The sequence below is a fragment of the Salmo salar genome, chromosome 16 (assembly GCF_965601325.2).
Source record: "Salmo salar chromosome 16, fSalSal1, whole genome shotgun sequence".
Taxonomy (NCBI): Eukaryota; Metazoa; Chordata; class Actinopteri; order Salmoniformes; family Salmonidae; genus Salmo; species Salmo salar.
In genome coordinates, this window is record NC_138306.1 from 43,079,061 (window position 1) to 43,103,578 (window position 24,518).

Genomic DNA, 24,518 nt, shown 5'->3' on the forward strand with positions numbered 1-24,518 from the left:
AGCATTTCATGGTAAGGTCTACACTTGTATTCGGCGCATGTGACAAATAAAGTTTGATTTGAAGATGGTTAACGCCTCAGTCACGATATGCTAACTAAATGAAAACATTCTGCCTAATGGTGTTAATAGGTGTCTCTTTCTAGATCTGCATGAGATAGATGGATGGACAGTTGTCCACCATCCATCAGGAGACACAAAAGCCTAGGAAATGGATACTAGCTAGCTATTCTACTGTTTCTGTTCTGTTGATCTCACTTCACATGATGGAATATTGAATTACATATCCTTTGTAGTGACTGCCCTCCCCATCTTTTACAATCATGTAAAAAACAATCATGCTTTTTATTTCTCTCTCATTATAATCACATGAAAGTCATTAGTTTATTATTCTCATTAAGATGGCTGACATCTAGCCCTAAGTGCTCACATCAATCACAATGCAGCAGCCTATGAAATAGTTCAAAAGCAGGCTCTGGTCCCCTGGGTTTGGCGCTATGTTGGCTTATCATATGGGGCTTTTACTGTCCTGAGAATGGCAGGGGAATTCTGCCATCAAAGCCCAATGGAGTTGGAAGTGATTTGTCCTGTAGCCTCTGATGTGGCAGGAGAACTGGAAAACTGGAGCACCCTGCCCTGCTCTGTCTATGACTGACTGCTAGCTTAGCCTGTTCTGTTGTGCCGCCAATAATGAATAGGTATTTTGCCTGCCGTGAAGCCTAGTGCTACCTAGCGCTGCCTAGTGCTTACACTGGGTCAATATTTGCTGTCCTCTCCCTGCTACTCGAAAGCTGGCTGACAGGTATGGTTCATTTTTCACTGGTGGAGGCGTGTTGGATAAACAATATTATTTCAGGTCTTGGTTATGTGGTGGATTCTTTAGCATTAATAATACATTATCTATTAGGATTTATTATTAACACTCCAGACCCCTTTCAGACAGGAAATGGCGCTATTCTATTGCTTCTATAGCCATGATTTGGTCTGTGTGAGGGTGAATAGGCCTTGGCCTAATTATAGAGAGGTGGTCCAGTGTTGAGGTCCGTGTCAGCTCGGCCCATTTATGCTGGGTGGTCTGTGGGCAGATGGTGAGTTATTCCTCCCTCCTCTCCCCTCTCTGGTCTCTCCCACCGAGGGGCGGTGAGGATCAGGAGGCTCGCCCATCCGGAGCCTGTCGCCTCTCATTAGGCAGCCAGGCCTGAGAAAAACAGAGAGATGCCTGGCCCCCAGAACACCAAAACATAGCCCAGCGCGAGTGTGTGTGTTTGGCCACTGAGCTTGGCCCCCGTGGCCTAGTTTCATTAGCAGCACCAATGCCTCCGCTTCCTTTGGTTTCCTCTTTGGGTCTAGCAGATATTATTGCGGATATAGCGAAATGCTTGTGTTTCTAGCTCCAACAGTACAGTAATATCTAAATGCACACATCTAAAAATAAGAGAACGGAATTAAGAAATATAGAAATATTAGGACGAGCCGTGTCAGTCCGGAGTCTAAAAATATGTACATTATTGTCTACACATCCCATCATATATGTGTAGATACAGTGCCTTCGGAAAGAATTCAGAACCCTTGACTTTTCCCACATTTTATTCTAAAATGTATTAAATAAATAGAAATCCTCGGCAATCTGAACACAATACCCCATAAGCAAAAACAGGTTTTTAGAAACACTTTATCACATTTACATCAGTATTCAGTCACTTTGCCATAATACTTGAAATTGGGCTCAGGTGCATTCTGTTTCCATTGATCATCCTTGAGATGTTTCTACAACTTGATTGGAGTCCACCTGTGGTAAATTCAATTGATTGGACATGTTATAGAAAGGCACACACCTGTCTATATAAGGTCCAACAGTTGACAGTACATGTCAGAGCAAAAACCAATCCATGAGGTTGAAGAAATTGTCCGTAGAGCTCCGAGACAGGATTGTGTCGAGGCACAGATCTGGGGAAGGGTACCAAAATATTTCTGCAGCATTGAAGGTCCCCAAGAACACAGTGGCCTCCATCATTCTTAAATGGAAGAAGTTTTGAACTACCAAGACTCTTCCTAGAGCTGGCCGCCCAGCCAAACTGAGCAATCGGGGGAGAAGGGTCTTGGTCAGGGAGGTGACCAAGAACCCGATGGTCACTCTGACAGTGCTCTAGAGTTCCTCTGTGGAGATGGGAGAACCTTCCAGAAGGACAAACATCTCTACAACACTCCACCAATCAGGCCTTTATGGTAGAGTGGCCAGACAGAAGCCACTCCTCAGTAAAAGGCACTTGACAGCCCGTTTGGAGTCTTTGGCCTGAATGCCAAGCGTCACGTCTGGAGGAAACCTTGGATCATTCCTACTGTGAAGCATGGTGATGGCAGCATCATGCTGTGGGGTTGTTTTCCACCTGAAAATAGCTGTGCGGCAATGCTCCCCATCGAACCTGACAAAGCTTGAGAGGATCTCCAAAGAAGAATGGGAAAAACTACCCAAATACAGGTGTGCCAAGCTTGTAGCGTCATACCGAAGAAGACTCAAGGCTGTAATAGCTGCCAAAGGTGCTTCCACAAAGTACTGAGTAAAGGGTCTGAATACTTATGTAAATGTGAATTTCCATTTTTTTTTTTATTATAAATTGGCACAAAAAAATTAAGCTGTTTTTGCTTTGTCATTATGGGGTATTGTGTGTATATTTATAATAAGGCTGTAACTTAACAAAATTTGAAAAAAAGTCAAGGGGTATTTACACACACAATATCAGTCAAAAGTTTGTACACATCTACTCATTCAAGGGTTTTACTTTATTTGTACCATTTTCTACATTGTAGAATAATAGTGAAGACATCAAAACTATGAAATAACACATGGAATCATGTAGTAACCAAAAAGGTGTTGGCAAGTGTCAGTGACTAAAGTTCAGGGCAGGGTACTGGGTGAAGGCCAGCTTGTGGTGACTATTTAACAGTCTGATGGCCTTGAGATAGAAGCTGTTTTTCAGTCTCTCAGTCCCAGCTTTGATGCACCTGTACTGACCTCGTGTTCTGGATGGTAGCGGGGTGAACAGGCCGTGGCTCAGGTGCTGTAGATATCCTGGAGGCTAGGCAGATTGTTCCATTCTCTGGAGAGCCCTGTGGTTGCGGACAGTGCAGTTGCCGTACCAGGCGGTGATACAGCCCGACAGGATGCTGTCCATGGTGCATCTGTAGAAGTTTGAGGGTCTTAGGGGCCAAGCCGAATTTCTTCAGCCTCCTGAAGTTGAAGAGGCACTGTTTTGCGCCTTCTTCACCTCAGTCCGTGTGGGTGGACTATTTCAGATTGTCAGTGATGTGTACGACGAGGAACTTCACGTTTTTCATCTTCTCCACTGCGGCCCCGTCAATATGGATAGGGGGGTGCTCCTCTGTTGTTTCCTGAACTCCACGATCAACTCCTTCGTTTTGTTGACATTGAGGGAGAGGTTATTTTCCTGGGATGCACAGAATAAAGCATACATGTGTAGGCCTACAGTTAGCTTATTCTTGTGGGATTTGTGTGTGTGTTTGTTTGGAAAACAACCTGTGTGATTGAATGGACAGATTACGCCTACTTCAGCCCCTGCATTTGAAATGACCAAATTAAACACTATATGGTTTGTCTGCGACAGTCATGATTCCATTCCTTTTTTGTGGGGTTTGTGGTTTTGATTTCATAAAATCTGTCTTTTCTTCTAAAAGCATATTATACGTGGATTGCTCACATCGTCGTTTAATCCCCTGACGCCTCCTATAACTGCAATTAGCTGTTGTTCCCACCTCTCTCTTTGAACCACAGATAAATGTTAGTCGGGTGTGGCTGTTTCAGCTCGGTCTTATTTGTATGAAAACGAGAGGAATTAGGCTGAAAGCTTGTTAAGCTGGGTTGTCATGGTTAAAAGTCTCTCTTCTGTTTGTCCTCCCTCGGGTCATTAAAGAGCTAACAGAGGTATCTCATTAATGGTCCACTTTATTGTTCATCTCATTTCCCTCTTTGAACTTCCTGGAATATATGTGATCCCTACCGGCAGTGTAGTGGGTGGGGGTTGTAAAGTCCTGTTATGCCGTTTCACTCTGGGAAGTCAGCATAGTGTATATCAGGGACTGGAATTAGCAGTCAGTAGGTGTGTTTCTCCCATTATTGAAATTCATTGACAGTGTCATGTGCTTTAATACTGTACAATGCTGTACTGTGTGATCAAGTTTTGAATGATGTGATGCTTAGCTACCCAGACGCCAAATGATTCAGTCATCGCAACTAAGCTTTTAAAAGCATACAGTATAGATTGGGGTCAAGTTCAATGCAATTTGCATGGTGAAATGTGATCCTCTATATAGCAATGTGCAATGCAGTTGATGGGATACTTCCTCTTGAAGACCAATACCTAGAGATTCCAGTAATGATGATTGTTATTGCCGTATGTAGTTGTGGTCTCACCCCTTGCTCTCTCTGTTCTTCTCTCTGTCAGTCACAGCGCTGCTAAGGAAGCTGAAACAGCAATCCAGAGAAAGTGTGGCGGACAAGAGGCCAAAGCTACTGAACGCCCTCAAAGAGGTACGGCGCTGAGTCTCTCTCTCTCTCTTTCCCCCGTTGTTATTGTCACGACTTCCGCCGAAGTCGGTTCCTCTTCTTGTTCGGGCGGCGTTCAGCGGTCGACGTCACTGGTCTTCTAACCATCGCCGATCCACCTTTCATTTTCCATTTGTTTTGTCTTGTTTTCCTGCACACCTGGTTTTCATCTCCTACTAATTACTATGTGTACTCTGTTTCCTCCATGTCTGTGTGGGGTATTGTTTATTTGTCAGGTTGGCACGCTTCAGGCTGGTTTGCGCCGGGTTTTGTTTTATACCCGTGCTTTGTGGCAGCCGGTGCTTTGTACTTTGTTTGTTGTACTTTGTGCTGCCTCACTTGTTCTTTGGGCATTTGTTTTTGTGACGCGATTGCGTTCTGTTATTATGATTGCCTAAGTAAAGTGCTTTGTCCACTCATCTCTGCTCTCGTGCGCCTGACCTCCATGCACCAGCTACACCCACCGTTGACAGTTATTTAATATCCCTGATCCCTTGTAGTGTATTTGAGGTGTAAAAAGGCTTCTGAAGTCTGTAATTTCCACTTAACAACTACCCCTACAAAAATGTCTGCATAATAATTTATATTTCCTGTTGCTGCAGGATTATTTCCCTGATATAGCAAACTGTCTTAAATTAAGATCCTACCTCTGTATATCTTGTATCCCCATCTTGTCTCTAGCCTGTATCCTCTGCTCCCTTCCTCTCCCCTCCTCTACCCTCCCCATCTTTCTCCTCTTCTGAAATGAAGCATGATCCATTGTGCTGCGGGGCAGGATCTGTACTCGCTCCTCCTAGTCAGAAATGCCACTCCGCTGGACACACACACAGACCTAGGCGCTATCAGTCACACACTAACTACTGTCATCACAACAAAGCACCCCCAGAGAACAACCCTCTACATGCAGTGAATATGCCCTCTCCCTAGCCGCCTACGCTCAGGGATTATGCAGACAGACAGCAACATGGGCCAACCTGCATGGGTCAACCTGCATGAAAGGTGACATTCTCACAAACATTCTAACGACACAGGGGGAGGCAGATTCTCCTCTCCACACACACACACACACACACACACACACACACACACACACACACACACACACACACACACACACACACACACACACACACACACACACACACACACACACACACACAGTTGATAGTCTGGGCTTTGGGGAGCCTTGCAGCACTGTGGCTGGCATGATGTTGTCGAGGGTACTCTGTGGGCATAAACATCTGGTGCCCTGGGCATAAGCCACTACCAGATCAGTTGTGACTCCCCAAGGGGATGAACCTGAGTGATGAAGAGAAGGAGAGAGCGATGGAAGAAAGGGATGAAAGAGCAGTTCTCTCCCGTGTTAGATGAGAGGATATTATCATTCCTGTGATGTCAGAGAGAGATTCTCTCTTAACTCCAGGGGATTATATTTCTCAGAGATGTGATGCGTTATTATTAATATTACATCACGGGAGGTTTTATTTCTGGTCAGTACCGTGAGATTAGGTGGGCCAGCTGTGTCATTTCAGAGCATTTTAACTACATATTGGATTCTAAACTCATTGAAGAAAATGAAGCTCGACTAGGCTATCTTTGATATGGTAATGTCTGTCAGGTCTACTCTTCCTCTGTTACTCTGGTGTATTTTGGTTGATAATGAAATTGATATTCTGTTTCTTTCCAGCTGGGAGACTTTTACTTGGAGCTTCACTGGGACTTTCAAAGCTGGGGTGAGTTTGCTATGCATTCCACACAAGTATATGATCAAATGACCCACAACCAGGCCTACTCACTACAACTGATCAGTTTCTTTTTAACCACACAGAGTGCATCTACTTAGATGAAAGTTGAAATACTAGCATGGTTGACATTGTTAAACAGAGTGTGTTTTTGTGTTAATGTGGTGCTATCTCTAAGAGAGTCCAGCTATGTGGGTGTCAGTGAGTGCTCTCGGCCCAGCTGGTTGGGAAGAGAGGGGTGCTGAGAGATTGTTTACAAGCCTGAGGTAATCCTCTGGAGGGAGTGGCTCGCCCCTCCCCACACTGACAGAAAGACAGACACTCCCCCTGGTGGTGGCAATATATCATTACAACATCCCACCACCAGCATTACGAAGGCCTATTAACTTTTACATCAATCAATCAATCAAATGTAATGTATTTTATAAAGCCCTTTTTACAGCAGAGTGCTTATACAGAAATCCAGCCTAAAACCCCAAAGAGCAAGCAATGCAGATGTAGAAGCACGGTGGCTAGGAAAAACACGTCTAGGAAAAACACTATGTCTAGGAAAAACACAATATGTCTAGGAAAAACACAATATGTCTAGGAAAAACACAATGTCTAGGAAAAACACAATGTCTAGAAACCTAGAGAGGAACCGGGCTCCAAGCGGTGGCCAGTCCTCTTCTGGCTGTGCTGGGTAGCGATTATAACATTGTCATGAATGCCATATCGTTCTTCAAAATGTTAAAACGTTCATAAATTACCAGCAGGGTCAAATAATAATCACAGGGGTTATAGAGGGTGCAAAAGGTCAGCACCTTAGGAGTAAATGCCAGTTGGCTTTTCATAGCCAAGCATTCAAAGGTCGAGCGCGAGAGAGAGAATCAATTAATCTTATTTTTAGATGCATTATTCACGTAATGCCTATTGTTTCTTGGAATACATTATAGAGAAAATAATGTTACAAATGTCCCAGATTACTTTAGCTGAATGTCCAGTGTAAGTCAAGAGTGTGTTCACATGTCCATGTTAAATATTGACCTGCTTGTAAAGATTGTGTGACTGTTCACAACAGTAAAGAAAGGGATGCTGATTGTGTGAGTTGGTAGAATTTGACAGGGGATGGAGCCGAGTGCCCCTGTGTGGCAAGGGCTGAAATCCAAAGAATGCATCACTGTTCAGGAAGGTGAAACATCACAGAACATTCAGATGGAATTGTATAGAGCAGAACAGATATAACAGAGAATTGTGCCAGCTCTGTTCATTCCATTTATATCTGCAACATTCTAAACGTTTGACCTCAGACATTGAGAGACCAGGACCCCAGCAGTCCTTTTCAATATTCTGGGGATAAAACAGACATTGTCCAGTCTGTACTAGTGCAGATCAAAGGGAATTGATTTCCTCTCAGTGAGAGGTGCACTGCTGGCATGCATGGCATTCATAGGCTCTGTTCCAATATCCATGCTAGCATACTTATATATACATTAGAATGAAGTAATACAGCCCGAGGGGGTGTGGTTTATGGCCAGTATACCAGGGCTGTTCTTAGGCAAGACGCAACGCGGAGTGCCTTGATACAGCCCTTACACGTTGTATATTGGCAATATACCACAAACCCCCGAGGTGCCTTATTGCTATTATAAACTGGTTACCAACGTAATTAGCAATTAGCCGTAAAAATAAATGTTTTGTCATGCCAATGGTATACGGTCTGATATAATCTAGAGGCGAAAGAAACGCACACCTATTCAGGGGAGGTGCTGGCTAGCGGAGTGGAACACTTAAAAAAAGAAAGGAGAGCCGTACACTCTAGGAGCTCAAATGCAAAAAATATTTTATGCCCAACGTTTCGACAGACAAGCTGTCTTCATCAGGGTATAATGACAAACACTGCAGGGTGACTCGTTTATATAGTGTCAAAAGACACACACAGGTGTCTGTAATCATAACCGGGTGTGGCCTGATATCATTGGTTAATTCTCATAAATTAAAATAGCATACAAAAACATAAATGGATAGCGTACGATCATAGATACAATTTGGCTACATAAGCCTACAAACATTTACAATAGCAAAATCACAATAATCACAAGAATGGCTTCAGATCAAAGTCTACGTTGAGACCGAAGGGAGCAAGGGTCTTTAAGTTAAAGATCCAGGTAGCCTCTCAATAAATTGTTGAGGTCACCCCCTCTCCTCGGGAGGGTGACATGTTCGAATCCATGTCACCCTCCCTAGGAGAGGGGGTGACCTCGACAATTTGCCGAAATGTTGGAAAAATATATTTTTGCATCTGAGCTCCTAGTGTACGGATCTCCTTTATTTTTTTAAATACGGTCTGATATACCACGGCATTCAGCCAATCAGCATTTAGGGCTCGTACTACCCAGTTTATAATTAAGCAATATAGTACAGCATGCTGACGTAATTACTGGAACATGGACAATAGTGTGGTGCCCTCCAAGGATCAGAAGTGATCTCAAATCCTATTTGCACATAACCTAAATCAGTCACATAATACCTGCCGCATCTCTTTTATAGTTCTGTGACAGACCTTGATAAGGTGCAGGACTTTGGAAATCACTATTTAATGACAGTCTGGTGTAGGCTTGTAAAGAGTGTTAAATATTAAACTGCAGAACTGCATATGCCTGTATGGGCTCTGAAAGGAGGAATATAGGAACTTTGAAGTGGTTGGTGATGATCATTATTAAGGAGTTTCTAATCTTAGGACTATCTATTTCCCCATGTTGCAGTGCCTTTGCTCTCCCGAATCCTGCCCTCTGACGCCTGTAAGATCTACAAACAGGGGATCAACATCAGGTGAGTCAAGACAAGACAAAAGACAAGACAAAAGATAAGATCATTGTAACCAATAAGCATGTCAAACAGATTACAACATGTAATAAAGAGACGGGTGTGCCATCATGGATCACTGATTCATTTACCAGTACTGTACTGTTCTTCACCAATCTTTAGCTTTGGTTGGGTGCCAGTCTGTTTCTCCTTCAGCCATCTTGTCATAGTCTTGGTAGGGCAGAGATGCAGTTTCGTTAAATGCAGAAAGAGTCAGGTATTGAGCTTGTCCCTATGGACAAGGCCAAGGAGCCACCTCTGTTCAACAACATTAGACTGGTGCTTCTCCTGAGTGATGTCCTTAGCTTTAGTATTATACTGAAAAAGTCAATGAGATATGGTAAAACCCACGATAATAAAGGTCAATATGCCTTGATAAAACCTTTTATTGAAGCACTTTCAAGCTTTTAGAGCCCTTTTCAGTTCAGTAAAAATTCCTGGCCTTGAACACTACACCCTCTCCAAGCTTTATGGGCTTCGGTAAAGCCAACCCTAGCACGGTGGCTAATGACAAGAACGGTTAACTAGAGTGTGAAATCGGTTCTTGCACTGCTGTGACTGAGCAGCACGCCATCTGTTTGCAGATCTATCACCTCGTCATCCCTCTCCAAATAATTACACTTAGATAGAGAGAACCAGCACCTACCCTAACCCTACAGACTCCATTATAATTGGCCCAGCGCCAAGTCGTCACATTCAATTATTCCCCATCCAGTAGCGAAACACGATTCACCAGTTGGACTATACAGAATACAGTAAGGTTATCTGGCTTACCCACTTCACCACCGCTCTGAATCTATGCAACGCTGGAGATTCAGGGATAATTATTCTCAGACACATGAAAGTGTGTGCATGTTGTGGTGAGTGGGTGGTGAAGAAAGAAAGTTCTCTAACAGGCTTTCAAAATGTCAGTTGGAGAGGGGGGCCAAGGCATAACTTAATTTACATTCCAATGGTTGAAAGTCTCCGCTCTGTCGTACCTCTCACTCTCCCTTTCGTGTCTATGTGCAGCACATATAATTGTTTAGTTACTTATCTTTGTTGTCACACCTCATTTCTCCACTAATTCTTGAAACTAGCTTTTCTCGGAAAACATAGAAATTAGTTGTCTCCCATGGCAACCATTAAAGCAAAATTTGTCTGAGCTTTTAGAAAACAAGTTTCAATTCTTTCGTTTTATCGAATAAAGCTTTTCTTTTAAGTTGTATGTTCCTTGGTAACAAGGAAGTGTCCTTGATCTTATACTCGGTGTGTGTCTCCCTGACGCTCTTTCTCTCATTTATCTCATTACTTCTTTCAATCTTCTTTTGGTTTTTAAGGGGTGTGGAGGAGTTATGTAGATGTGAGTAATCATTAAGCGTATGGATGAACTGGAGGCAATATGTGCTGCTTTAATGTGCTGATACTGATGCTATTGACATTATATTGACCCATGAAGTAGTTTGAAATTCAACTTTTCTTTCTCTATGGTCATAGACTGGACACCACTCTCATAGACTTCACAGATATGAAGTGCCAACGTGGTGACCTCAGCTTCATCTTCAATGGCGACGCCATCCCCTCTGAGTCCTTTGTGGTGCTGGACAATGAACAGAAGGTGTACCAACGGATACACCACGAGGTGAGACCCAGGACTTGATGCTGAAGTTGTTGTTTTTTCACTTCTCTAGCTAATGACCCTGACAGTTTTTTATTCCACCTTTAAAAACGGGGCACCTAGCTTCTGAACTCTGTGAGCCCTGTTTTTGTGAAGTGTGTATGCAGAAGGCTTCTACCTGCTTACCAACGTGGCGGTGGCTCCTTGTGTTCCAGGAGTCAGAGATGGAGACAGAGGAAGAGGTGGACATCCTTATGAGCAGCGATGTTTACTCTGCCACTCTCTCCACCAAGTCCATCACCTTCTCCAGAGCCCAGACCGGCTGGCTGTTCCGAGAGGACAAAACGGTTGATTTATACATCTCTCTCTGTCAAATCCGAAAATGTATCTTTCTCAGAATTAGGGCAGTGGCGGTCATTATATTTTGTCAGTCGGTGAATGTCAAGCAAATAACTGCCGGTCTCACTGTAATTGACCGGTAATTAACATAAACACATTTAGCATCTCCTGGCTTCCACGCATAACCTACAAGCCACTGATGTAGACCTTTGGAACATCTACATTTTAAAAAGTCTAATAAATCAATGTAATATAGCCTACACCATCACAATAAATCCATTATTTATTTTAGACAGGTCTAAAGAAACATGATATGAAGAAAATGTAGTATATTTCAGAAGAACAGAATAGCAAGCATACTCTGAGTTGTCCTTATGTTAGGTCCTTATCTGGCTATGCCTTATGGCTGTGGGCTACACTAGTTCATTTAGCAGGCAAAGATTTGCTTTGAATTCCGTGGCATTATTTTATAGTGTGAAGAATACAATTGTACATAGCTGAGTAAAATAGAAAGGATATTTTCTCCAAACGATTTCTGAGGGAGTGAGCACATGCAGCTATTCGGTGTTGAGCTGTTAACAAAGAAACAGGTCCTCCTATATGCTTAATTTTTAGTTATTTATGCAACTTTAGTTGTGATACAAACGTTGGGCAACATTGTTTTATACATTCTAGGGCTGATGATTTGAAAAAAGTGTGAATGAATGGCATGCGATTTGCTTTGTTTCTTCCGCAGGCTGCACACACTTCATCAGTCTCTCATTCACAATTTGACAAGCACTTAATAATGCCTCGAATTACCCGCCGGCGTCCCTCTTGTGTGGCCGTAACGCACCCTAAAAAAAATCCATGCCTTTTGTGGCCGATGTGCCCTTGGGCTGAATATAATAATTATAATTCCCTTCTCCCGGCTGCTGATCGTATGCTCACGAACATGGCTCTCTCAGATGGCTCAATTCTTATTAGCTAATGCCCGTCACGTGATCGGGTCCTTCTCACAGGCATCTCCGCTCCGAAGTAAGATAAAAGTGAAGACTGACACATCAGCGGCGTAACAGCGCGCGTCCTTTTTATCGAATTCCGAGGTGCATATTGAAGATGTTAAAAGAACTGTCCACATTTAGTTTTTGTCAGCCAACAAGCCGACTAGGCCTAATGAACAGCAAAAGCACTAGCCTATGTCAATCTATTATCCCCCAAAGTACAAAAGTTGACCTATTCTATTGGTCAACTTGTCCTTCTATGCGAGAAATAAATATTCCAAACATAGTCTGGAACAGTTATAGGCCTGCACTGTTTCATGCCTTACTACACAAGCTGGGCATCATTCACAAGTGATAGTATATCATTCACAACTGATAATATTGTCACCCATCAGACTATTCTTAAGTTATTCTTGTCTTTACATATGCTAAATAATACATGCGTGAAATTAGTTTTGATTTAGAATGGACCGTTATCATGCACTGATCTGGGAACAGGGGCAGGGCAAAAAAATACATGTCATCTATGCACTTGAATAGCGAATGGAGTACACTTTTCCCATGGTTCATTTTCATGCCAGCCAGGTAGGTTATACTCCTGTTGTAAAGCAAAGCAATGTGTTTAATATTAGAAAAGTTGATAAATAAATACAGTAGGCCTAGCCTATAGAAAGCTGATAGGATCCTCCTCTTTAATAGAGAGCATCAAAACTCTGTTTTCTAATACAATTGCATAGCCTATAGAAATGTTGCTCAACATGAGCTCATGGGCCCTCATGAAGTGTTTGATTTAGATTTTCGATTACATTTGCATTGATGTTAGAGTGATTAAAGGGACAATAGAGTGCTGAGTACCAGGCAGTTAGCAAGTTTGGTAGGCTACTAATGACCATCAGCAGCATCAGAGTTTGGAGAAGCTTAGTTACCATGACTAAACGGTCATGTGAAATTTGACTGAGGTCATGACTTGTGACAGCCGGTGTGGCGGTAATACAGTCACCGTGACTAAACGGTTAAGTGAAATTTGACTTGAGGTCATGACTCGTGACAGCCGGTGTGGCGGTAATACAGTCACCATAACAGCCCTAGTCAGTGTGCCCTCTGCTACTCTACAGTACAGTCTTGTTATTCAATGCAGTACAGGACACCCATGTCCTTTTCACATTTCCTGTGCTATATCTCCCCTCAACGAAATTCAAAGGAAACAGAGTAACCAATTCTAAATGTTTGATAAACATCAAGGGAGAGCTATTATTATTGGGTTATTGCTGTTTGTCCTTTGAGGTGTATTGAAGGGAAATTGGTGACTGAGTTTTTTTTTCATGTCCTTTGTCGCTCTAGGAGCGTGTGGGGAATTTCCTGGCAGATTTCTACTCCGTGAACGGGCTGGTGCTGGAGTCACGGAAGCGTCGGGAGCACCTGACCGAGGAGGACATCCTGAGGAACAAGGCCATCATGGAGAGCCTGAGCAAAGGAGGGAACCTCATTGAGCAGAACTACGAGGTGAGCTCCGCCGTGAGGCCCTTTAGCTGCAGAACTATGAGGTGAGCTCCGCCTTGAGGCCCTCTAGCTGCAAAACTATGAGGTGAGGCCCTCTAGTTGCAGAGTACGGGTACACTGTATGGCCACAATATAAACATTCACCCAACTAAAACATTTAACCATATTTTCACATCCATAATGTTACAGAACTTGTAACTTTTTCTCTTCTCAAACCTTGTTGTGACCCAGAACTATAGCGCCATGCTAGGCCTCTGCTGGCTTGGGTTCAGTCTTTGTCTAGTTCAGCAGTGGAACCTCCCAAGTTGGGGCCCTTGGCTGAAGTTCTATGCTGGGGCCTCTAACTGGAATTCTGCTGGAGTCGACTGGTATCATGTCACCTGTTATGGGTGTGAGCTGGGCGCGGTGTGCAAAGTGAAGATACTGTTTGCTTGTACCTTCAGCATAACCGCGAGTCCAGTCCTGAAACTCTCCTCTCCCGCTGGACCCTTGGGGTAGGCCCTCTCAGACCCCACTACTTGCCACCCTTATATCACTCCCCTATAGGATCTCCTCTCACTTCCAGTCACTTGTACCAAAACATGTCAATGAGACATGGACAACAAAAGCGTCATATCTTTTCACTTAGCATATGGCTCATTTGCTGTAAAACACGTCTGCATGGTTTATTTGGAAATACTTCAGTTGGACTACTCACTCCTCTTGTTTTTTTTTATAGTTGTATTTGTTTTGCACATACTGTCTGTCAGAATGAAAACGTCCCTTCTAAACCTCATTTGTGGCATTTTGCCAGGGGAGAACGACTGCCCCCTCTCATTGAAGACACGGAAGTTCAAGGTCGACCGCAGTCCTGGAGGTATTGTTAGCAGAAAGTCGGATCCCCCATTATAGTGAATGGAAATCGCTTCTAATACACCAGATGTACAGTGCATTCGGAAAGTGTTCAGACCCCTTCACTTTTACCACATTTTGTTACGTTACAGCCTTATTCTAAAATGGATTAAATAAAAACATTTCCTCATCAATCTACACAAAATTCCCCATAGTGAGAAAGTGAAAACAGCTTTTTAGGAACTTTTTGCAAATGTATAAAAAACAAACCGAAATACCTTATTTACATAAGTATTTAGACCCTTTGCTATGACACTCGAAATTGAGCTCAGTTGCATCCTGTTTCCATTGATCATCCTTGAGATGTTTCTACAACTTAATTGACCTGAAAATAGCTGTGCAGCAACGCTCCCCATCCTACCTGACAGAGCTTGAGAGTATCTGCAGAGAAGAATGGGAGAAACTCCCCAAATACAGGTGTGCCAAGCTTGTAGCGTCATACCCAAGAAGACTCGAGGCAGTAATCGCTGCCAAAGGTGCTTCAACAAAGTACTGAGTAAAGGGTCAGAATACTTATATAAATATAATATTTCCGTTGCAAACAATTCTAAAAAACTGTTGTTTCTTTGTCATTATGGGATATTTTAGAATAAGGCTGTAACGTAACAAAATGTGCAACACGTGAAGGGGTCTGAATACTTTCCGAATGCACCGTATGTCCTTGAACCAATTATTTCAAAATCGCACATGGAAGAATTTACAAGGATAATTTAGTTGTTAATGGCAGCCTGTTTTACCCTGGTCGGCCTTCAACTTGAGTTACTCAATGAGAGTGGGCAGCACTGAACTAGCCTGCAACGTTACTTCCTAGAGTACCTCAAACTGCACATGTTATATCTCCATAAGACGCCATCTTAACCGACTTAATTTGGTTTCAATGCGCTATTGAGTCTTCACATAGGAATGAATGGTGTCACATGATCGATGGCTTTGTCCATTCATATCATTACATTTTACCCCCCCTTCTTCCACCCTCGAGCATGTATACCAGGCACCCCCCTCTAGTGATGGAAGCTCAGAGCGGCACCTTACACACCGTTCCAGTGCTTCCCCTCTATTTGGCCCTATAGATAATTTGCTTTGGGAGCCCCTCCACAAAGGGAAGTCATGGCCTCACAAAGCTCAATATATGCTTTTTGCCGGCTCTGTTGTTTTTCGTTAATTTTGTCCTGTCGTGAACTGGGTTTTGTGTTGTTGATGTGTCCTGTGGTATTTACTTCCTGTGGTATTGTTGTCTTTGTACTGTGGTGGTAAATGCTTTCAAGCATTTTTAATCTGTTGTCCAATTCTTTTTTTTACTGTGTATTTAACCGGTATGAAAACCTGTGAGCATATAGGTCAAGGTCAGCTCAGTATTGAATGGGAAAAACTGCTTACACAGTCCTTCGTGCATCCATCCATGTTTGTAGAAGTGATTCCCTGCTCAGTTTTGTAGAAGTAGGTTGAGGGAAAAATAACATGCCGAGTCCGTCCCAGCACTGACGTTCTCCTCTGTTTACTCCGACGGTGGTGGCATAGCAGGTAAGCGCGGTGCCTGGGGACACAGATAGCAGGGGGTTTAAATCAGAGCTCTGTACTAGTGACTAGGTGGATGAAGTCTAAAACCCTTGGTGCCACGGAGCGAGGAGGCCTGCGTCTTGTGAACGTAGCGTACGTGTAGGTATGTACGGCAGGACCAAATCGTAAAGATGGGTTGGAGCAAGCCCATGTAATGCTTTGTAGGTTAGCAGTAAAATCTTGAAATCAGCCCTTGCCTTAACAGGAAGCCAGTGTAGGGAGGCTAGCACTGGAGTAATATGATCAAATGTATTGGTTCTAGTCAGGATTCTAGCAGCCGTATTTAGCACTAACTGAAGTTTATTTAGTGCTTTATCCGGGTATCCGGAAAGTAGAGCATTGCAGTAGTCTAACCTAGAAGTGACAAAAGCATGGATACATTTTTCAGCATCATTTTTGGACAGAAAATTTCTGATTTTTGCAATGTTACGTAGATGGAAAAAAAACTGTCCTTGAAACAGTCTTGATATGTTCGTCAAAAGAAAGATCAGGGTCCAGAGTAACGTCGAGGTCCTTCACAGTTTTATTTGAGACGACTATACAACCATCGAGATTAATTTTCAGATTCAACAGAAGATCTCTTTGTTTCTTGGGACCTAGAACAAGCATCTCTGTTTTGTCCGAGTTTAAAAGTAGAAAGTTTGCAGCCATCCACTTCCTTCCAGTGAGGGCAATTTTGGGGCTTCACCATGTTTCATTGAAATGTACAGCTGTGTGTCATCCGCATAGCAGTGAAAGTAAACATTATGTTTCCGAATGACATCCCCAAGAGGTAAAATATATAGTGAAAACAATAGTGGTCCTAAAACGGAACCTTGAGGAACACCGAAATTTACAGTTGATTTGTCAGAGGACAAACCATCCACAGAGACAAACTGATAACTTTCCGACAGATAAGATCTAAACCAGGCCAGAACTTGTCCGTGTAGACCAATTTGGGTTTCCAATCTCTCCAAAAGAGTGTGGAGATCGATGGTATCAAAAGCAGCACTAAGATCTAGGAGCATGAGGACAGATGCAGAGCCTCGGTCTGACGCCATTAAAAGGTAATTTACCACTTTCACAAGTGCAGTCTCAGTGCTATGATGGGGTCTAAAACCAGACTGAAGCGTTTCGTATACATTGTTTGTCTTCAGGAAGGCAGTGAGTTGCTGCGCAACAGCTTCTTCTACAATTTTTGAGAGGAATGGGAGATTCGATATAGGCCGATAGTTTTTTATATTTTCTGGGTCAAGGTTTGGCTTTTTCAAGAGAGGCTTTGTTACTGCCACTTTTAGTGAGTTTGGTACACATCCGGTCGATAGAGAGCCGTTTATTATGTTCAACATAGGAGGGCCAAGCACAGGAAGCAGCTCTTTCAGTAGTTTAGTTGGAATAGGGTCCAGTATGCAGGCTTGAATGTTTAGAGGCCATGATTATTTTCATCATTGTGTCGAGATATAGTATTAAAACACTTGAGTGTCTCCCTTGATCCTAGGTCCTGGCAGAGTTGTGCAGACTCAGGACAACTGAGCTTTGGAGGAATACTCAGATTTAAAGAGGAGTCTGTAATTTTCTTTCTACTGATCATGATCTTTTCCTCAAAGAAGTTCATGAATTTATCACTGCTGAAGTGAAAGCCATCCTCTCTTGGGGAATGCTGCTTTTTAGTTAGCTTTGCGACAGTATCAAAAATAAATGTAGGATTGTTCTTAGTTTCCTCAATTAAGTTGGAAAAATAGGATGATCGAGCAGCAGTGAGGGCTCTTCGATACTGCCTTCCCAAGCTAGTCAGAAGACTTCCAGTTTGGTGTAGCGCCATTTCTGTTCCAATTTTCTGGAAGTTTGCTTCAGAGCTCGGGTGTTTTCTGTATACCAGGGAGCTAGTTTCTTATGACAAATGTTTTTAGTTTTTAGGGTTGCGACTGCATCTAGGGTATTGCGCAAGGTTAAATTGAGTTCCTCAGTTAGGTGGTTAACTGATTTGTGTCCTCTGACGTCCTTGTGGAGGCAGAGGGAGTCTGGAAGGGCATCTAGGAATCTTTGGGTTGTCTGAGAATTTATAGCGCGACTTCTGATGATCCTTGGTTGTGGTCTGAGCAGATTATTTGTTGTGATTGCAAACGTAATAAAATGGTGGTCCGATAGTCCAGGATTATGAGGAAAAACATTAAGATCCACAACATTTATTCCAATGGACCAAACTAGGTTCAGAGTATGACTGTGGCAGTGAGTAGGTCCGGAGACATGTTGGACAAAACCCACTCAGTTGATGATGGCTCCGAAAGCCTTTTGGAGTGGGTCTGTGGACTTTTCCATGTGAATATTAAAGTCACCAAAAATGTGAATATTATCTGCTATGACTACAAGGTCCGATAGGAATTCAGGGAACTCAGTGAGGAACTCTGTATATGGCCCAGGAGGCCTGTAAACAGTAGCTATAAAAAATGATTGAGTAGGCTGCATAGATTTCATGACAAGAAGCTCAAAAGACGAAAACGGTTTTATTTATTTTTTTAATTGAAATTTGCTATCGTAAATGTTAGCAACACCTCCGCCTTTGCAGGATGCGCGGGGGATTTGGTCACTAGTGTAACCAGGAGTTGAGGCCTCATTTATCACAGTAAATTCATCAGGTTTAAGCCATGTTTCAGTCTGGCCAATCACATCAAGATTATTATCAGTGATTAGTTCATTGACTATAACTGCCTTGGAAGTGAGGGATCTAACATTAAGTATCCCTATTTTGAGATGTGAGGTATCACAATCTCTTTCAATAATGACAGGAATGGAGGAGGTCTTTATTCCAGTGAGATTGCTAAGGCAAACACCGCCATGTTTAGTTTTGCCCAAACTAGGTCGAGGCACAGACACGGTCTCAATGGGGATAGCTGAGCTGACTACACTGACTGTGCTAGTGGCAGACTCCACTAAGCTGGCAGGCTGGCTAACAGCCTGCTGCCTGGCCTGCACCCTATCTCATTGTGGAGCTAGAGGAGTTAGAGCCTTGTCTATGTTCGTAGATAAGATGAGAGCACCCCTCCAGCTAGGATGGAGTCCGTCACTCCTCAACAGGCCAGGCTTGGTCCTGTTTGTGGGTGAGTCCCAGAAAGAGGGCCAATTATCTTTTGGGAGGGGCAGAAAACTGTTTTTAACCAGTGATTGAGTTGTGAGACTCTGCTGTAGAGCTCATCACTCCCCCTAACTGGGAGGGGGCCAGAGACAATTACTCGATGCCGACACATCTTTCTAGCTGATTTACACGCTGAAGCTATGTTGCGCTTGGTGACCTCTGACTGTTTCATCCTAACATCATTGGTGCCGACCTGGATAACAATATCCCTATACTCTACACTGCCAGTTTTAGCTTTAGCCAGCACCATCTTCAGATTAGCCTTAACGTCGGTAGCCCTGCCCCCTGGTAAACAGTGTATGATCGCTGGATGATTCGTTTTAAGTCTAATACTGCAGGTAATGGAGTCGCCAATGTCTAAGGTTTTCAATTTGTCAGAGCTAATGGTGGGAGGCTTCGGCGTCTCAGACCACGTAACGGGAGGAGTAGAGACCAGAGAAGGCTCGGCCTCTGACTCCGACTCGCTGCTTAATGGGGAGAACCGGTTGAAAGTTTCTGTCGGCTGAATGAGCGACACCGGTTGAGCATTCCTACAGCATTTCCCAGCATCTGTACTTACTGGTGGCACAGACGCTGTTTCATCCTTTCCTACACTGAAATTACCTTTGCCTAAGGGTAAGAGCTTGCAGCACAGCTATCCTCACCGTAAGGTGATCGTTCTCCTGTATATTATGAGTACAGCGAATGCAATAAGAAGGCATCATGTTAATGTTACTACTTAGCTTCGGCTGGTGGAGGTCCTGACGAGCCACGTCCAGATAAAGCATCTGGAGCGAAAAAGTTGAATGAAAAAAAAATTAATTGAGTGAAGGGAAAAACAAAAAATATGAACGGTAATTAAAAAGTAAAAACCGTAAAGTTGTCAGGTAGCAAAGTAAGATTAGCATCAAAACGCACGGAAGCACTTGAACAAGTCTGCAAGTTGTGACCGGAATGACCAAGGGGGTGAACTGTACTCCTGCTCTGACAGGTGTGGAGCCAGGTGTTGCTGACCTATGTGAGGTAGTACGCCTGTGTGTGTCCACAGAGATGATAACCTAAGGTCAAGGTGCTGGTGACAAGGCACGTGTCGAGAATTAACGACCCCTTTTCATTCATGCAGTATGTGTGCAGCTGTAAAATCATCAAGTTGTTTTTACCACTGTTCATGTGGTCATTCCCGCTGTCAGCATTAGTGATGCACTTGGGCCCTCTAGTGACACGAATGTGGTTGAGAATTGTAGACCGAATTGTGCAGTAAAAAAGTTGACTTCATAAAGGTAAAAGAGGAGACTTGATTTCCAGAAGTAAAAGTTGTAATACAGAGCTTTTCGGGGGACAGATGGTCATGTGAAAATGCAAAGGCTAAAAAGATGGTATAACAGCCCTAGTGGCCAACAGCAAATGGGAAAAAAAAAGCATGATGGCTAAAAGGCCTGATGGCTAAAAAGGCTAATTATTCTTCTGAGTTACGAGATTATATAGTCATTCTGAATTAGGTATACATGCATCATTACAGACATTGGTTAATATGAAACAGATACATCTTACAGTTGGACAATGAGGAACATTCCGACATCTTCTACTTTGTCATGTTGTCCAGTACAGAGTGAAATTCAGCAGCTTGAGCCAGTTCAAGTTTGGATTGTCACGAGTTTAGGCCTCTGAGAACCCCGTGTGATCTGGGGCACAGAGAATGATGGAAAACACTTGTATACTTTAAGACCATGTTAAGTTATCTGTGAGTCACAGGAGGCTGCTGAGGGGAGGACGGCTCATAATAATGTCTGGAACGGAGCTAATGGAATGGTATCAAACACCTGGAAACCATGTGTTTGATGTATTTGATACCATTCCACCTAATCCGCTCCAGTCATTACCACGAGCCCGTCCTCCCCAATTAAGGTGCCACCAACCTTCTGTGGTGTGAGTAATTAAGCTGGTTACTTATAATATGATTGTAAGCAAAGATATGGTCCTCCCTCAACGATCGTCAATCCCATCCTCAGCATCCTACATCTCATTTACTTCAGGTGGATACAGGCAAAATCTTACAAACAATTTAGGAAAAAATTAAGTGTTTTTGAGAAAAGCATAACAAATTATTATTTATTTTTTTACTTTTAGTGTACAGTTTGTTTTGGCTGACCGTGTTTTTGTTTGTGTTCTTTGTAGTCAGTATGTTATCTAGGACGTTTTTATGTTTGACTTGTTCTGTGTAGCTTTGTGTTGCCAGCTGTCTGTCCTTGCCAATCATTTGGGTTTCCATCTCTTTAGCCTGTGAGGCGACAGTCACTAACTGCACCTTCACCCAACACTATCTCCTGGGAGGAATACATCAACGCAGAGAACGGAAAGTATGTATGACAATTACTTTTTCACTTCTCACCACACTTCACAAGTTCTCGTTCACGCGCACTCTGACTCATTGTTAGTGTCATGTCTGTCTACATACAGGGTTAAATGAAGGACAGACAGACGGATCACTTATGCACAGTTGCGACAGGGAGGGTGGGTGGATAGTTCTATTTAAAGCCAATCCTCTTACTTCATCAGTTAAAGCTGTGGAGAGCTGTTCTACTTTCTGTTGGAGAAACCTGACCCTTGAACTGTCAAGTTCAGCTGTCTTGTTACATTGGCTTGATAGGGTTTCATTAGTTTCCACTAGCTTCCACAGCCAAAGTCAAAATTGGAGAATAAAAAAAAGAATGTGTGGTCTTAATTTAAGGTTAGTGTTAGGCATAAGGTTAGTAGTGTGGTTAAGTTTAGGGTTAGATTTCAAATAATATTTTAAGAAGATAAATTGTAGAAATGGGCGGAGTTTGACTTTGAGGGTATAGAAGCTAGTGTTGACCGTTTCAGTAGCAAACGGCTCTGCTTCCCCCTTCAATTTTTTTTATTTTTTTATTTTTAATTGTGACATTTTTCTAGATGTCACTGAGTGCAGAGCTTCTATACACTCCCTTCAGTCATTTCACTTTCAGGAACACAGTAAGACTTTCTTACTTTCTTTTCTTTCAAAACTATTTACCTCATTTTCACCTCATTTTCTGACAGACATTCTCCCTCTTTTTGTCCTTCAGAGCGCCTCATCTAGGAAGAGAGCTGGTATGCAAGGAGAGCAAGAAGAACTTCAAAGCGACCGTAGCCATGAGTCAAGACTTCCCGCTGGGCACTGAATCGTAAGTCTTCTCTTTGATCTCCCCCAGACGACCTTTAAGTCTAGCCAGACAGCAGTAGTTGCCAAACGGGGTAATTTACTAATTTTAATAACATTTCATAAAAAATGTTCACGAAGTATTGATATCTGAGATTAAGCTTGTATGAAGTTAACCTAGTTTTTGCTTATTCTGGGCTAAATAGGTTGATTGACACAAAGTGCCTGATAGCCTCCTTTTTTTGTGTTGTGCAGAGACCTCGTTTTCTCATTATTATTATCCCCATCACTAATTGAATGCGCCAGTGAATGTAGCCTGCAGTACTCTCTGGCATGAAGTGATGCATGAAATCCATTCTTCATTGAGTGAGAATGAAATACTTTTTTGTTGTTTATTTTCAGGTTATTAAACGTTCTGGAGGTGATAGCACCCTTCAAGCACTTTAATAAACTTAGAGAGTTTGTTCAAATGAAACTCCCTCCTGGTTTCCCTGTCAAGCTGGGTAAGTACTATCGTATACTGCTTTGTTAGTGGTAAACGTATTGTATAGTAAAAGAGATCCAGTTGGATGTATATTGACTGGCTGACCAGATTTATTTCCTGATGATGATGTTATAACATGTTTCCCTTTGTCGTTTCCCCACACAGATATCCCTGTCTTTCCAACCATTACGGCCACAGTGACTTTTCAAGAGTTCCGCTACGACGAGTTTGAGCAGTCCATCTTCACCATTCCCAATGAGTACAAAGAGGACCCCAGCCGCTTCCCTGACCTTTAACCCCTTTGGCTGGACACTGGAAAGTGGTCACCTATGAAAAGGCATTGATATTTCATCAAATTGTTGTAGGAGGACAAAAATAAATTGAATGTGTGAGGTTTTAAATGGAAATGAAAATATGTTGTGCATGTAATGTTTATAAAGGGATTATGGTTAACTGACCTGTAGTAAAGCACTGAATTCACTGTATGGGACGTATGTGGAGAATAATAAATACTGTTCCACTGTAAACAACAAGTAGCTACTATCCAGAGCTTTGTTTGGAGTAGCGCTATTGAACATTGGGCACTGTTTAGATGCACTACAGCCAGTCCGTACTGGGCTGAGTTGGCCTGGGCAGCAGAGGTGGCGGACCTACTGCACCAGTCGATACTCAACCCTTTGGTACATCATCTGAAACACATCCACCTGGAAGCAATGATAGAAATGCTAATTGTACTAGAGCGGAGTTGTCTTATTCTGTTTGACTGGCAGCAAGCGTGGCATTAAGTTATTACAAGCCTTGTTTTCATATTCTACCTTTGTAAACTATGTAACAGACTGTACACTTCAGTTAATGAAAATTAACCAGGAGGTGTAAATTGTTTGAGATTACAAGTTATCTAGATGATTAGGTACAATGTAAATTAACTTTTTACAGGGACAGGTATGAAAAACCAGGCCTTTCCCTGCGCAAGGTGTAAATACCTCTTTTTATGATTGTATTTATATGGGAGTAGAGGTCTTCTATGACAGGAAAAGTTTCATGCAAGGGTTAGTTGTTATTTCTCCCATGAGGTCATTGGTTTGTATCGTGGTGGCAATGGATATTTTTGTACATAGAATATTGGGCTGGTGAAAGTCTCTCCAATTTAGTTTTTGTCATCTTCCCTGTATACCTGTGTGTGAGCCAAGTGTACAAAGCACTGTGAGATCTTACATCCTTGAGTTTTACAGTGTCCAAGGACTGGACTATTTGGCAGAGTTGCAGTTAGGATTTCAGGAGTGTTCATTTGTTTCAAGAACAGTTAGTCAAGTCCTGTTTGCAAGAATGTTGCTCTTTAGTTGAGGAAAAGGTCAAATCCAACAATAAGCTCAACTATGCCTTTCGTCAGGAATGAAATGGGACTTCGCTGAAGTGGTGCTCGTGGTTCTGCTGGGTGCAACAGGGTTCGCTGAGCAATTCAGCACCAGTAGACCTGGCAGAATGCTTTGTACTCTAACAAATTTTCTATTTACATTGATCGGTGGCCTATTGACGTAGCCAGTGTTTATCAAGCTTCCACGTACTACTGGTTAGTGCTGCAAACGGAAGTGTGCTTTCTTCACTTTGTGTGCTGAATGTTTTACTTCTGACCCTGGCTTTAGCGGCCAGGCCCTAATGTACACATGCATTTTCATGTCAGCTGTACAGCAATAGACCTTGTAAAAGCCTGCCACACTATTTTCATATGAAAAAAGTACTAAAATAAAAAGTCCACATCTCAATGAACTTGTGTA

The 24,518-nt window shown here is 42.7% G+C and overlaps 1 protein-coding gene and 1 long non-coding RNA gene across 3 annotated transcripts in view; one reads left to right on the forward strand and one right to left on the reverse strand.

The window, feature by feature from the left end:
• LOC106573859 (ankyrin repeat domain-containing protein 13C) overlaps nucleotides 1-24,510 on the forward strand; it is a 59,615-nt gene extending 35,105 nt beyond the window's left edge. For both annotated transcript variants that reach the window (XM_045697263.2, XM_014149268.3), the window contains 10 exons: nucleotides 4,458-4,543; nucleotides 6,246-6,291; nucleotides 9,045-9,111; nucleotides 10,621-10,765; nucleotides 10,957-11,088; nucleotides 13,405-13,566; nucleotides 21,380-21,459; nucleotides 22,186-22,284; nucleotides 22,662-22,762; nucleotides 22,909-24,510. In XM_045697263.2, the coding sequence (XP_045553219.1) occupies nucleotides 4,458-4,543; nucleotides 6,246-6,291; nucleotides 9,045-9,111; nucleotides 10,621-10,765; nucleotides 10,957-11,088; nucleotides 13,405-13,566; nucleotides 21,380-21,459; nucleotides 22,186-22,284; nucleotides 22,662-22,762; nucleotides 22,909-23,039 (1,049 nt within the window). In that variant the 3' untranslated portion in view covers nucleotides 23,040-24,510. The remainder of the gene's footprint in view (nucleotides 1-4,457; nucleotides 4,544-6,245; nucleotides 6,292-9,044; nucleotides 9,112-10,620; nucleotides 10,766-10,956; nucleotides 11,089-13,404; nucleotides 13,567-21,379; nucleotides 21,460-22,185; nucleotides 22,285-22,661; nucleotides 22,763-22,908) is intronic.
• Nucleotides 8,106-11,033, reverse strand: LOC145861107 (uncharacterized). Its single transcript, XR_014380905.1, has 2 exons — nucleotides 10,928-11,033; nucleotides 8,106-9,315 (listed from the first exon to the last, which is right to left on the reverse strand). It is a non-coding gene; the product is annotated as an uncharacterized LOC145861107 (long non-coding RNA).
• Nucleotides 24,511-24,518: the final 8 nt, after the last annotated feature.